General features: G+C 45.9%; 1 protein-coding gene across 3 annotated transcripts; it reads right to left on the bottom strand.

Annotated features, from left to right (window-relative positions):
* Positions 1-2,400: 2,400 nt before the first annotated feature.
* On the bottom strand, positions 2,401-12,021 carry LOC121948456 (uncharacterized). Of its 3 annotated transcripts, none has more exons than XM_088081245.1 (2): positions 11,632-12,021; positions 2,401-11,054 (listed from the first exon to the last, which is right to left on the bottom strand). In XM_088081245.1, exon 2 carries the CDS (start codon positions 10,978-10,980, stop codon positions 2,953-2,955), a length of 8,028 nt encoding a protein of 2,675 aa, XP_087937371.1. In that variant the 5' UTR covers positions 10,981-11,054; positions 11,632-12,021; the 3' UTR covers positions 2,401-2,952. The 3 variants fall into 3 exon arrangements, with proteins under 3 accessions (XP_087937371.1, XP_042349785.2, XP_087937370.1); XM_042493851.2 differs by having other exon boundaries at positions 2,401-11,059; XM_088081244.1 differs by having other exon boundaries at positions 2,401-11,080.
* Positions 12,022-12,622: the final 601 nt, after the last annotated feature.

A 12,622-nucleotide genomic window follows, 5' to 3' on the forward strand; every position in this document is an offset into this window, starting at 1 on the left:
CCACTCTCCAGTGGCTCTTGTAGCTTTGACAAAAATTATAAGGCAATGACTAATGGTTTTTTTTTCATTTTAATATTCATTTATAATATTGTGGAAAGTGTTTCTGACATTCTCCACTGTAGCTTCTCCACAAAATATTTAAAAATATCTGAATATTTTGTCAACAACAATCACACATCCACAGCCTGGTGCCTTTTCCTCTAAATCTTGCCCTACCTTTGCAGTGGTGGTCTAGTGTTGAGTCTCTCTGGCAAGGCTAACTATGGATTCCAAATCCAAAAAATAGAAAGTCTCAGAAGAAAATGGAACATATCATTTTGTTTTACCAATTAATCATAAATAGTCCACTGCAGAGTAGCTACCTTGTGGTTAAACATATCAAATTAGACCTATTGATAGGGTAATTAAGACTTTATAGGTTGTGTCATCCTCATTGGATGTCATGAGGCTCCAAACAGATTTTTAAATTTTTGGCCAAAAATGAACTGACCGCTGCACTAGTCATTTAATATTTTAACTAATTTAAAGAAAAGCACTTGTTACATGTCCCAAGGGTCTCAGGTAGTCTGTGTATGTAGACTGCCTTAACAATAAATACAATAAACCAACACTGTGCTGGGATCTGCTTAAAGAAGCTGATATGCTGGATTATTTAAAAAAAAAAAAAAACATTGCAAAATTAGTCTTTTTATGTCAGATTTGAGCAGGTTCTGAGGTTCATTTTTTTAAAAAGTAGGATAACACTGTAAAGCTGCTTCTTGGAACAGGTCCAGTGTGTGCGGAAGTGTGTGTATTTGTCTGGAAGTGATTTTGTATTAGGTGTGTCAGTGGGTTTATACAGATTAGTGTGTGTTCCCAAGGTGTGTCTCTAATCGTTATCCAGGTTGTGACAATGCAGGATGAAGGCAATAAACTTGACAAAACATTGCATTCCATTGACCAGGAGGAAGTTGTAAAGAGATGGATTGAGTCCAAGTTTATTTTCTGTGAACTATTATTCAACATAAAGTCATTTTAAATTTGATTTTAATTTTTGAACCTGTGTGCTATCACTAGTGTTTTGTTGTTACATGCTGTTGCTGTGCAGTGATAACTTTTTAACTGATAAACTTGGCGGCCACATCTCTTCTCACTTATATGACATGCCATATCTACGTAGGTTTAGTGTCCTCCTTAGTAACAAAGTGGCTGTTGTGGGGATTATTTAGTAGGACATGGCAGTATCTGTCCTCTGATTCAGTTAGCATTCCTCATGATAAGGAGTTGTGGATTCCTCACGTTTTGCCAGGTGCTGTCTGGCAAAACCGCACCTTAAGGGCTTTTCCTCTTTCATATGAAACAATGTTTTGTTCATTCGGGCCACATGCGCAGCCACAACCAACACACACATTGAAGCCCCCTCAGCTACTGGTCAGACCTAGTGTTAATCTTACTACCATCCATATCAAAGAAAGGGGAGACCATTTCTGTCCCTCTGAACAAACAAATTGGGCTCTGGTTCTAGTTATGGTGTCAGGTTTTGATTAGGAAATCATTAAAGTGTGTTTTACAGTGACTGGGTCTTCTCACGAGAGGTTAGACATAACTTCAGGTTGGACTTCCTGTGCTCCTCTGGTGGTCTGTGGCACCCTCCAGTGGTCACAGTAGTATAATGTATTATGCATATTGGGGACACCTCTTTATACTGAATATTATTGCTTTGTATGTCTTACAGAAGTCAAGGGATGTTTTTTTCAATTACATTTATGTTATGTGATATACTTTCTCCAAATCAAAACCACTGGTTGATAAGTCAGTATTATAAATAAAGTTTTTTGTTTTGTTTTTCTGTTGCACCCTGTTAATAGTGACAGTGCCCTCCAAAAGCAAAGACAGAAATAACTGAAGGTGCAATGCTGGTTTCAAAGCAGAAGCTGGCCAAAATGATTGATGCATTTGTAGTGAAATATCTTGCAATAACTTCCTCTTATACACTTTATCTTTTTTAGTCAGAATACTCTCTTTGGGTCAGAATCTTTTATGGATCTCTAAAACTAATATATGGTTTCATATATACGAGATTGTAGAGTTCTTTATATTGTAAATGAGTAAATTTGGTACACTTATGTGGTAATAAGATGAGGAGCAGGGACAATGTCTGTGCACATGCCCCCTGAGAAACTCCCTAATTGTATTGTTTTTTTACCCACACCTCTCACTGCAAACTATGAAAACAAATGCAATTTCTAAAGACATTACAAAGTGAAATAACATTTCATAGAAAGACTTTGCAAGACTGCATTATTTCGTAAAGCTACGTGACTATAGTTTTAGTATATAACACCATGCTTACATGATTTTTCTAATAAATAGATGTAGAGATGGAGAACTCTAAACAAAAACAGATATGAGTACAGAGCAATTTATATATGACATATTTTATTGGCATTGCTGTTGCAGACATCATGTGCACAAACTCACTCATCCAATATAAGAGAAACAAAATAATATAAATATGAGGTTCTTTTAAAACAGTATTTTCAAGTTTTTTGGGAATATCGGTTGTCAAAGTACACACATCTCTAAATCAGTAAACCTATTGATTTGTACTGCCTGTGCATAACTGGTGAACGTACAGTATGATGTTTGTGTCCTGTATCAAAAGTGACAAAAATTGTAATAAATCATTTTAGATTTATGTTATAATTTTAAGAACACCTCATAAAAAAGGCTTACTCTCCATCATGTTTTAGAAAGTATTAACTCAAGAATATATCTTGGGCTATAAAGGCAATGTAGCACAGAACAAGCAGCAGCAGCAGCAGCGGCAAATGAACAACAACCAAAGAATTGCTGTCTTCAGTTGCAATGTGAAAACTCAAGTAACATTACAGGCTAACATTAGACACCTCCTTTATACACGGTGTATTTAAAACCCAACAGGCTCCAGGAAGGCGGCCTCTGTCCTCTATTTCAGGACCTTTTCCCCCCTGTTGGGGGAAGGTTGGGGGGATGTTTGTGGTAATAGTCTGGTGGGGTGGGATTGGGGCTTGCGTTCATCCCTGTAGGGACATAATACATACTCTCCAGGTAGCTCTGGTCCAGTGGTGGATGGTTGGGGGTCTCTGGCTTGGACCCCTGACCCGAGGGATTTCTGTAGCTGACCCCAGGCCCACCTGGGTGCATTGTTGCTGTAGCAGAAGCCTCGGGATATCGGGGTGGCTGAGGCTGAGCCTGGGGGTGGGCTTGGGGAGGGGGAGCTGCATATGGCATGTACTGCGGAGCAGGAGCGTACATGTTGGGGTTGTGGAGAGATGGGTAGGGGGCTGCTGAGGGAGGATACAGGCCTGAATGTGACATTGCTTGCTGCGGGATGAGCACTTCCACATATTGGCCAGTCTCTGGGTCAAACAACATTTTTCTCAGTGGCTGTACAGGCACCTCAATGTAAAAATACTTCCCAGTCTCAGGATCCAGGAGCACTCTGCGAGGTGGCTGTGCATAGCTGCTCTCTGAGTACAAACTGGAGCTGTCTCCCCCATATTCAGAGCCATAGGATGGCCCCAGGCTTTGAGGGCCACATAGGTACTGGGGATCCATAGGAGGAAGGCCAGGGGAGTGGTTGTGACCATGATCGCTGTAAGGAGCCCCAGCCATGCTTGGAGGCTGTTGTTGGGGGGACCTGTGGACAGGAGGTCGTCGAGGATCGATATGCTGGGGTGGCTGTACCTGGCGGTCAGCAGGGCAAGCCTGTATGAGTGAGGGGTGGGGAGGGCAAGGAGGAGGCTGGTGGAGAGGCTGGTACATGCCTGGTGGCTGGCTTGGACCAAGAGGACTTGATTTGGGAGAGCCAGGCTGGTAGCTCATCGGCTGAGGGTCAGGTCTGCACTGATGGGGGCGGAGAGGGGGCTGAGCCACTGGGTAAGGTAGTGTCTGGCCTGGAGAGTGTGAAGGGGCAGGAGGGGTGAGGTTATGGGGGCTGCGGTGATGGTGAGGAGGGGTGAGACCAGGGTGGGAAGGGCAGCCAGCTGTGCAGGAGCAGGGAGGAGGGCGGGAGGAGGGCTGATAGCGATTTGACCTCCTGGGAGTCAGATCTGGGAGCATGAGTGGACTGAAGCTCTCCCTTTCATCGTAGCTTGGAGGGTCATCTGAGGCGTAAAAACGCATGTCATCTGTTCGTTGGGAGCGCTCGCTGGAGAGCGATCTGCGGTATTGCTGGTGTGTGTATCCTGGCGCCTGTGTTGTGGAAACAGGTGCGGGTTGTTTTGTATTGTTTGAAGCTACCGGCATAGTTTGTTCTTGAGGGTATGCCAACCTGGGATTCTGTGATTGGTTGTCTGTATCCATAACAGCTGGCTGGTGTGGCTGGTTGGTTCCAGCTGAGTCAGGTCCAGGTACAAGGTTTGCTTTCAGGTCAGACACTTGACCTGGGGCTGAGGTCAATCCCGGCCCAGTGGCTGATACTGGAGCTGCAGCCAAAGTTGTGGGTCTTTGTGTATATCTAGAGCTCTGAGGTAAGGCCACTGGCTTTTGTTGCTGACCTCTGTCATTAGATGCCTCTGTCTCTGATGGTGTTGTTGACTGGTATGAGAGATTGGAGCTGGTGGTTGCTGCTGCTTTGCAAGGAGGAGGTTTGAGGCTGGATACCGCAGACACAGCTAGTTTTCTTGTATAGTTTGATGTTGATGTGGACTCACTGGAGATCTTTCTATAGATTGTTGGCGAGGACACTACAATAGTTTGAGGCCTCTCTTCACCTTGTGGTTTTACAGTCGATATTGTTGCCGATGGTTTCTGTGCATCATTTGGAGTTGCTCCTAAATCCGCAGGTTTAAATTTGCAGCTTGGCTTTGGAGGCACCACCGGCTTTTGAGAATTTTTAGCTATAGATTTTACTTCAATGGTTTGAGGCCCGCTGCTTCCTGTAAGGTTTGTGGGTACCTCTTGTTTCTGTGTTTCTTTAGAGAGTGACTTAACCTCAATTGGCTGTGGTTTGAATCTCCGTATTGCAGGTGACCTTGGGGGGAAAGTCGGATCTAGTCTTTTAACGGCTTCAAAATCTCCAAGTTCCTTCGCTTTGGCAGGAAGTGGTGTTTGATCCTGGGAATTCCTCAGCAGAGAAGCACTTTTTTGCTTTGCTGTGTCTTTTAGTGTAGGCTTACTGCCCTCGTCTTCTCTCGTCTTTGTTAGTGTGTCTGTATTATCAGGTGCTGCTGAAGGGCCAGATGTGGTGGATGAGGAGGAAAATGTCCTCTCTCTGTGAGACTCACTGCGCCCTCCATCTGCAGGAAATGTGGTCTGAAGGGGGATCTCTAGGCAGTTCACATGCTTATGTGGAGCCCCTTTACCTCCATTTTGGCTGTCACCCACTACTGCTCCAATGTCAGCTTGGTAGCCTTTTTCCTTTAATAACATGGAAACTGAGTGGCCACTGCTAGCAGGTGTAGTAGGTCCAGGTGAACGTGAAGCAGCTGTGGTTTGGATTGGAATCTCTTCCTGAGCTGGCGATGCAGATGTCTTGGTCCTGTTGGATGCATCCCTGATTAACACTACAGCAGTGGACACCTCTCTTTCCTTACTGGGCTGTTTGGGGAGGCTGCCGAGCATGGGGGGTTTTCTAACCACCAATGGTTTGTCCTCGTTGTCTGGCACTCTATGCATTTCTGTCTCTGATGTTTCTGCTGCCATGTTTAGATCACGTTGACATGGCTTTGCAATTGCTGTGTCTCCAGTTGTGTAATTAATTGTATTTGCATTCGAGGGCGATTCTCTGCTTACCTCTGTGACAAGCTTTGGAGAAGAATGGGGTTCTTCACCTGGGTACTCAGAATCTTTCTTGCTGCATGGCGTTTTATTTTTGTCTTCTTTCCAGCAAACAGCCTTGTACTCAATTTGCATTGGTTGTGGTCGAGGACTTCCTTTGCTCTGATGAGGTGGAGATAAGGTTAACAGCTTTACCTCTTCATTCTGTCCCTCTTCCCTCTCCATCCTGAACTCATCTTCCCTCTCCACCCTCCTTATCTCTTGGCTTACCTCCCTCTCCTCTTCTGCTATGACCTCTTCCCTCCTTTCCTCATTAAAAGTTTCCAACCTTTCTTCATTCACATTTGTTGGCATTACAGCACTTGTCGCCTTGAAGGACAGATTATATGTATTTTTCACAAGCCGCCTCACATCTCTGACTTTGTGAATGGGGACCTTTACTTTATTATTTCCTTCTTCCTCCTCTGTTTTGTCATCCACGCTGCTCTTTAGCCTTTCCTCCTTTATATCTGGTGAAGAAGCTTCAGATTTGTTTTCTGCCTCAGGTGTGAGACGGACATTTAGGGAGGCCTTCTTTTTCTCCACTGCTTTGAGCGTGATATCCTGTGTTTGTGACATGTGGGTGTCCTTGGCACTCTGTTGCAGTTGTTTATGGTCCTCTGTGTTTTCAAATTCCTGGTCTCTGTTTGTCACTCTGGCCTGTTTGCTGCCGGCTCCAGTGGCAGAAGGAGCGTCCATATTCCTGGCAATGGCATTTGCTGAGTCACCACTCTCTCTTCCGTCCCATGTTTTACTGTCATCTGCTCTTTGTACTCCACTTCTTGACTGTTTACTATCAAATGGTGCTTTAAATTCAGAACTGTCAGACCTTAAAGATGTGGCACTCCTGCTTTGAGAATCAGTCTCTTCGCTCTCAGTCTGTGAAAAGCTAACACTTCTGCTGCTGCTGGATGAACCTGGCCTATTACTGGATCTCCCTCCAAAGCTTCTTGGTGGTTTGGCTCCATCCTTTGTGCTTGTTTCTCCTCTCCCAGGGACACCCTCAGATGAGACACTATAATCTGACTGAAGGCTGGAACTTAAATTATGTGCATCAGGTTTTGGGGACTCTTTGAGTGGTGCAGCTGCACTTTCTGTTGGTGGGTTGTTTTTCTCAAAAGCAGGGCTCCCTTCTTCTTCTGCCTGGTCATCAGGCTGTTTATCAACACTCTGCATCTTCTTAGACAACACACTCTTGATAAGACAAGTGGCCATCTTGGTTTTGGTGCAGGTTTCATCCAGAGAAGCAGATTTCTGGAGTTTTGATTTTCTTTCATTTTGTTGATTGGGCTCAGGACTGCACTCAGAAGGGTAGCATTCCTGCATTGCTGCTGGTGTGCTGTGTTGTCTAATAAATGTCTCTCTGGAGTGACCCTCTAGAGAGGGGCTTTCCAACATCCCTGGTAACCCTGGACTACTATTTTCACTGCTCTCATCCTGCTTCCCTTCAGCATTACTCTTCCTCTTCAGCTGGATTTGTCTCTTTGGCACTCCTCTTCTAACCCTCCTGGAGTCCTCTCTTTCCACAGCCACATCTACGCACTCAAAGCTACCCATCTCATAACGCCTTGCTGGATCGAGGCCATCTGAGTAGTATGAAGATGGTTGCTGGAGGGAAAGTTCATCATTGTCCAGCTTTTGAGCAGAACCCCTGAAGTCAGCATAGGCCGGCCAGGAGGCACTGACCCCAGCTGGGCTGTCCTGGGTAGATGGTTGAGAAATGTTGGTAGATGAACGGTGGCTGGAGTTGTACATGTCAAGGTAATCTACTTCAGGGCTTGACAGGCTGCGGAAAGCCAAGTCTGTGAACCACTTCACCTCATCATCTGCGTCATCAAGCTCACTCCCCATGCTGGAGCTGGAACTCTGGCAGGGCCTGTTTGCAGCCACGCGTCCAGGAGCACTGCTCTTGTTGTGGGGTGCAGGAGGTTGAAGGCGTCTGCTAGGAACACCACCCCTGGGGTCTTGTTGGGAAGCAAGTCTAAGCTGTTGTTGCTGTAGCTGTCTGGTGGCAAGCAAGCCCTCTGAATAGGAATGCACTGTTGGCAATCCCTGACGGGTCTCTCTGCTTGTGGGAGCTGCACCGCGACTCACAGGCCCTTTTCTATTCCTGGCATTGAATGACAGCTCAACCTGTTCCCCTCTGTAACTGGCGTCCCCCTGCCAACCCTTCCCCTTTTCAGGAACCGGCTCCTCCCTCTTTCTCTCCTTCTCCATCTCCCTTTCCCTTCGATGCTCCCTACCTACTTTTCTATTCTCTTCCAGATGCATTTCCCTCTCCATCTCCAATTGCCTTCCCTGCCTGACCCAGTGGGCCTGGCTATTATTATCAACATAAGCAACATTGGGGATTTCCCTATTTGTCACCACTTCCTTAAAATTTCCACTCAGTGAGGATGCTACAACCTGAGAGGGGCTGCGGCTTCTGTTCTGCCACTGTCTGTATGGTTTCTCAGGGGCTATGATGTGGACAGGTGTAAACCTGGTGAGTGGCGGAGAAGGAGTGCGCCTTCTGTTTACATGGTGGGCCATGTCCTCTGTTATCCGTTCTCTGTTTTCACGTCTAACTTTGGTTGACAGCTGTCTTCTTGCAGGCTCAGGTGTCCAAGATGATTTTAATGAGCTGCTACTTTCAGAAGTTAGGGAATAAGTGTTGAATTGCTGCAGTGGGTTTTCCAGTCTCTGCACAGGTGAGGTGTGGACAAGTGAAATATTTGGACTCTTGTCCTTAGAGACTTTAAGATTAGGAGAGGGAGACTTGTTTGCAAATGATGGATTATTATAAGTGTCCTCTTTGTGCTCAAAGATAGGGCTAATTGTTTGTTTTTCCTCGGGGAAGGAAGCTACACTTGCTTCTGTCTCTGTGCTTTGTTGTTTTAGTGAACTCTCTACCTTGTTCTCAGCTAAGAGAGGTAAATGTGATGCAGGTGACTGATCTGGCACCAATGGTGAACTGCTTTTAATGTCAACTATACCTGGTTTGTCTCCTCTGTCTAATTCAAATAAGGGTGACGCACTCTCTTTTGTTTCTGTATTATCAACAGAGTAGGAATCCGTCTCAACCTCAGTTGTGTTTCTTAGAGGAGGAATAGGCTGTGTATTCTGAGGGTTATACTCTCTCACTGTGGACTGGATTGCCAATGGACACTGTTGATAACAATTCTCAGGAGATGGGGCAACAGGTGATGGATCTCTACTTCTGTGCTGAGGTGAGGGACTTAGATACTTTTCTGATGAAGGGGTTTGATATCTTGGCTCAGGTGAAGGAGTGTGATTCTTCTGCTGAGGTGAAGGTGTTTGGTACCTGGGCTGTGGCGACAGAGGGATTTCAGGCTGCAGGGCAGAGCTTGCAAAGTCCGATATATGAGGTGAGCCTCTTGGTGTGCCAGTGGACTCTGCTATACTGCTCTGTATACTGTCTCTGCTTGGTGTAGGGCTCCTTGCTTCAGGGGACGCAAGTGTCCTATGAAGCTCTGGGGTAGAGAGACGAGAGAGCTCAGGAAATGGGGGAGTTTCCCTGTCCTCTGGCTGAACAACAGAGTAAGAAATCCCTGTAATATGAGGGGACGCAGTGAGGCTTCTTGATGAAGCAAAGTGAGGCTCTAGGAGTGTAGATGCTGATGTTGTCTCCGCTTCAGAAGACCACTCTCTCCTACCGACCTTGGGTGATGAAGCTGTAATCCTGATTTCAGGTGAGGGAGCTGTATGTCTGTGCTCTATGGGAGAGCAGTTCCTTGGTGATGGTGATAAGTTATGACTTACAGCAGGTGAAGACACCTGGGTTCTGCTTTCAGAAGGTGTTGAAATATGTCTGGGAGAGGGAGTTCTTGCCCCGGTTGTAACTGGAGAAGCAGCAGTGAGCAGGCCAGGTGAGGAAGCTGTGTGTCTTAATTCAGGTAAGACACCACTCTCAACAAGCTCAGGAGATGTTGCTATTGAAATGACAGGTGAGGGAGGTGTGTATCGAGGGGCAGGTGTAGACACAGCACTGACAGGTTCAGATGATAACCTTGTGTCTTTAAACTCAGGAGTAGTCGTGGTGTCCCTTTCTGCACTGGAGGGATCAGAGATCAGCTCAGGGGTGGGGGTATGATCTTCAATATCAGGTGTGGAGCCTCTGCTGAGGAGATCAGGGAGTGAGATCCTCCCTCGTAGTTCAGAAAAAGGAGATGATGCTTGAGTATCAGGGGAGTAGGGTCTATTATTCAACTCAGGAGAAGCCAGTGTTTCTTTCAACTGGGGTGATAGCTCTGTGTCAATGAATGAAGGTAAAGGAGATGAAAGGATGGCTCTGGTTTCAAACGCTGATTTTGTACAATCTAGAGAACAATCTCTGGATGTGGGTTCAGGTGAGGAATTGCTGTGCTGAGGGACGTAGATGCTCCTTAGCTCAGGTAACGATTGAGTGTTCACAGATTCAGAGGAGGATGAGCTGACACAGTTCCGAGGCTCAGGGGAGGGACTTGGAGATAAAGACTGATGCGAGAGGCTATTATGTCTATCTTTGAAAGAGGGAGTGGTTCTCCTTGTTTCAGTGTCTGGCTCAACCTCTCTAGGGCTAGGGGATGATGGTGAGCATCGTTTTTCAGCTGAGGAAGAAGACAAGGATGTTGTTCTTCTCTCTGTGCTGAGGGTACAGGGGCGGTTATGACCAGTGTTGAGGATGTCAGATGATGGGCTAGCTGTACTAAGCTGAGGTGCTGGTGATTTGCTTTTTGGATCTAAATTTGGGCTATTGTCCTCAGAGACTTCAGGATGCCCAGAGCTCAGTTCCTCCCCCTCTGACTGCCTCCTCACTGCAGACTCTCTCTGAAACAGGGGGCTGTAAAGTCTTTCTCTTGAATCCTCAAAGCCCTCCTCTCCTTCACTGGAACCCGGCGCTGTGTGATAAGAACCCGAGGAGTCGTTCTGATCATCCACCAGAGGTGATGCAGCAGCTATCCCGTCCACCTCCCTCTGGGAAGGGACAACAGCCCCTACAGCGGGGCTGCTTGAGAGGGACGGTGACTCACAGTCGTCTCCAAAAATGTCACAAAGGCAGGTGGTCTCTGAAATGGCACTGCGCTGACTAGGGACGTTGATGATGTCAAAGATTTCAATGTGGTTGGGGGTGCCGTCACGATGGCAAAGGGAAAAGTTGCGGTGGGGTGCACTACGCAGGAAGGAGTAGCTGTCCCCCTGGAGAGTCCAGCTGTCCATCGCTCATCCACAAGCTCCAAATTCTCACTGTGGCCTGTCCAGTCTGCTCCCCTCGTCTGCTCTGGGCTCTGCTCCTGGACTGGAAATAAGATATGGTCACCTGGAAAGTGTGTAGCTCATTCATTTATATCACCAGTAACACTAATGAATATCACAGAGAGACAAAGAAAATATTAATATAAAGGCTAAATCGTGCAATGTTTCTATTTTGTTTTCCTTGTCAACTGAAAATGTAGCTTCAAAACTCAAATTTTCTGAGAATACGTGCAGTACACAGATATATTTTAAACCCCAAAGAAGGGTCCAGAACAAAAATATCATGGTCACTCTGCCTTCAAGAGCAGTAGCAAGAAATTTCAAATTTACACAAAAGAATACACAAGATTCACTTTACACCGACTAAAAATACTCCTGCTTAAATGCTCATAAGATTTAATCTAGACATTATATATTACTTGCGACTTGTTTGAATACACAAAACCTGAGAATTAATCAATTTACATGAACATGGAAAGTGACAATGGTCAGATTAGCTTTTCTAAAAACACACCCTATCTCTAAACCATCCACATCGCCTTCTGTGGGACTGATTAAAGAAAGAGAGCCTGCTCCTCATGCTACTAGGAAAAGACAGAATGATTGGTACTGTACCTTTGGCCAATGATGAGGCTTTCCCAAGGGCATGGAGTTCCTCTGTGTTGCAATATTTCCCCCTCATCCACCGAACTGTCTCTCGAAATTCACAGCACACTCCACATTTACAAGCCCTCTTTGCTGAATTGAGGAGTGAGCAGCTCCGTACGGCCCAGTCTGGCAGAGCCACACTGTCTAGACAACTTCAGAATGTAAAAGGCACTGTATCAGACTTGAATAGAAAAAGCACAGAGGGACATCTCGCTCGGGCCCATTACATCCTCTAATGCTTCCATCTCCATTTCTGCCCCTCCCCTCTGAGCTGGCCTCGGGGAAATTGCTTACAGAGTCTAACCTGAATCTTTTTTCTTCTCCTGGCTAGGATTTGGTTGGACATTGGTTTTCCTGTGTGAGCTGGGCTAAAGGGGGGGCGGCACCAGGGGTGGGTAGGTTTATAGTTAGCAGCAGGTGCTGATCCGGCCAGGACAAGTGAGTGCGCCTGGAATCTGACACTTGGAGCCAAATCAGTCACAGGGCTCCTCTATATATAGACCCATACTATCAGGGCCAGATAGCCATAGCTTTAGCTGTTTCCCTGGGAATGCTGGAAGGGGGAAGAAAGGGAAAATACAGAGATCGAAGTACAGCCCACACATTGTCCATTTAACCTCTACACATGATGTTATACTTAACATTAAGGGTGTGGTTAATGTATGCTTGTATGTGTGTGTTTGTGAGTGTGTGCCGGGGTGAATGATACTGTAAGGTGTAGCTCGGGTACAACAGGTCAAAGGTTAACTGTCAACTTTGACAGGTCACATGCAGAACTCTTGTGCACTGCATGGTTATGAACACTCGGTAAGGTGCTCACACATGTTTTAAAGTCATGCTTTTTTCTTTTCATGTCTGGATATTTCACATTTGAGGATCAAATGTTTTTGTCTCTAATTCACATTTAAGCTTTCCTGTCATAAACACATGCCAAATGTTTGATCAAAGGGGGTTATGT

Source organism: Plectropomus leopardus, chromosome 8, assembly GCF_026936395.1.
Source record: "Plectropomus leopardus strain MGB_pleo_1.0 chromosome 8, ASM2693639v1, whole genome shotgun sequence".
Taxonomy (NCBI): Eukaryota; Metazoa; Chordata; class Actinopteri; order Perciformes; family Serranidae; genus Plectropomus; species Plectropomus leopardus.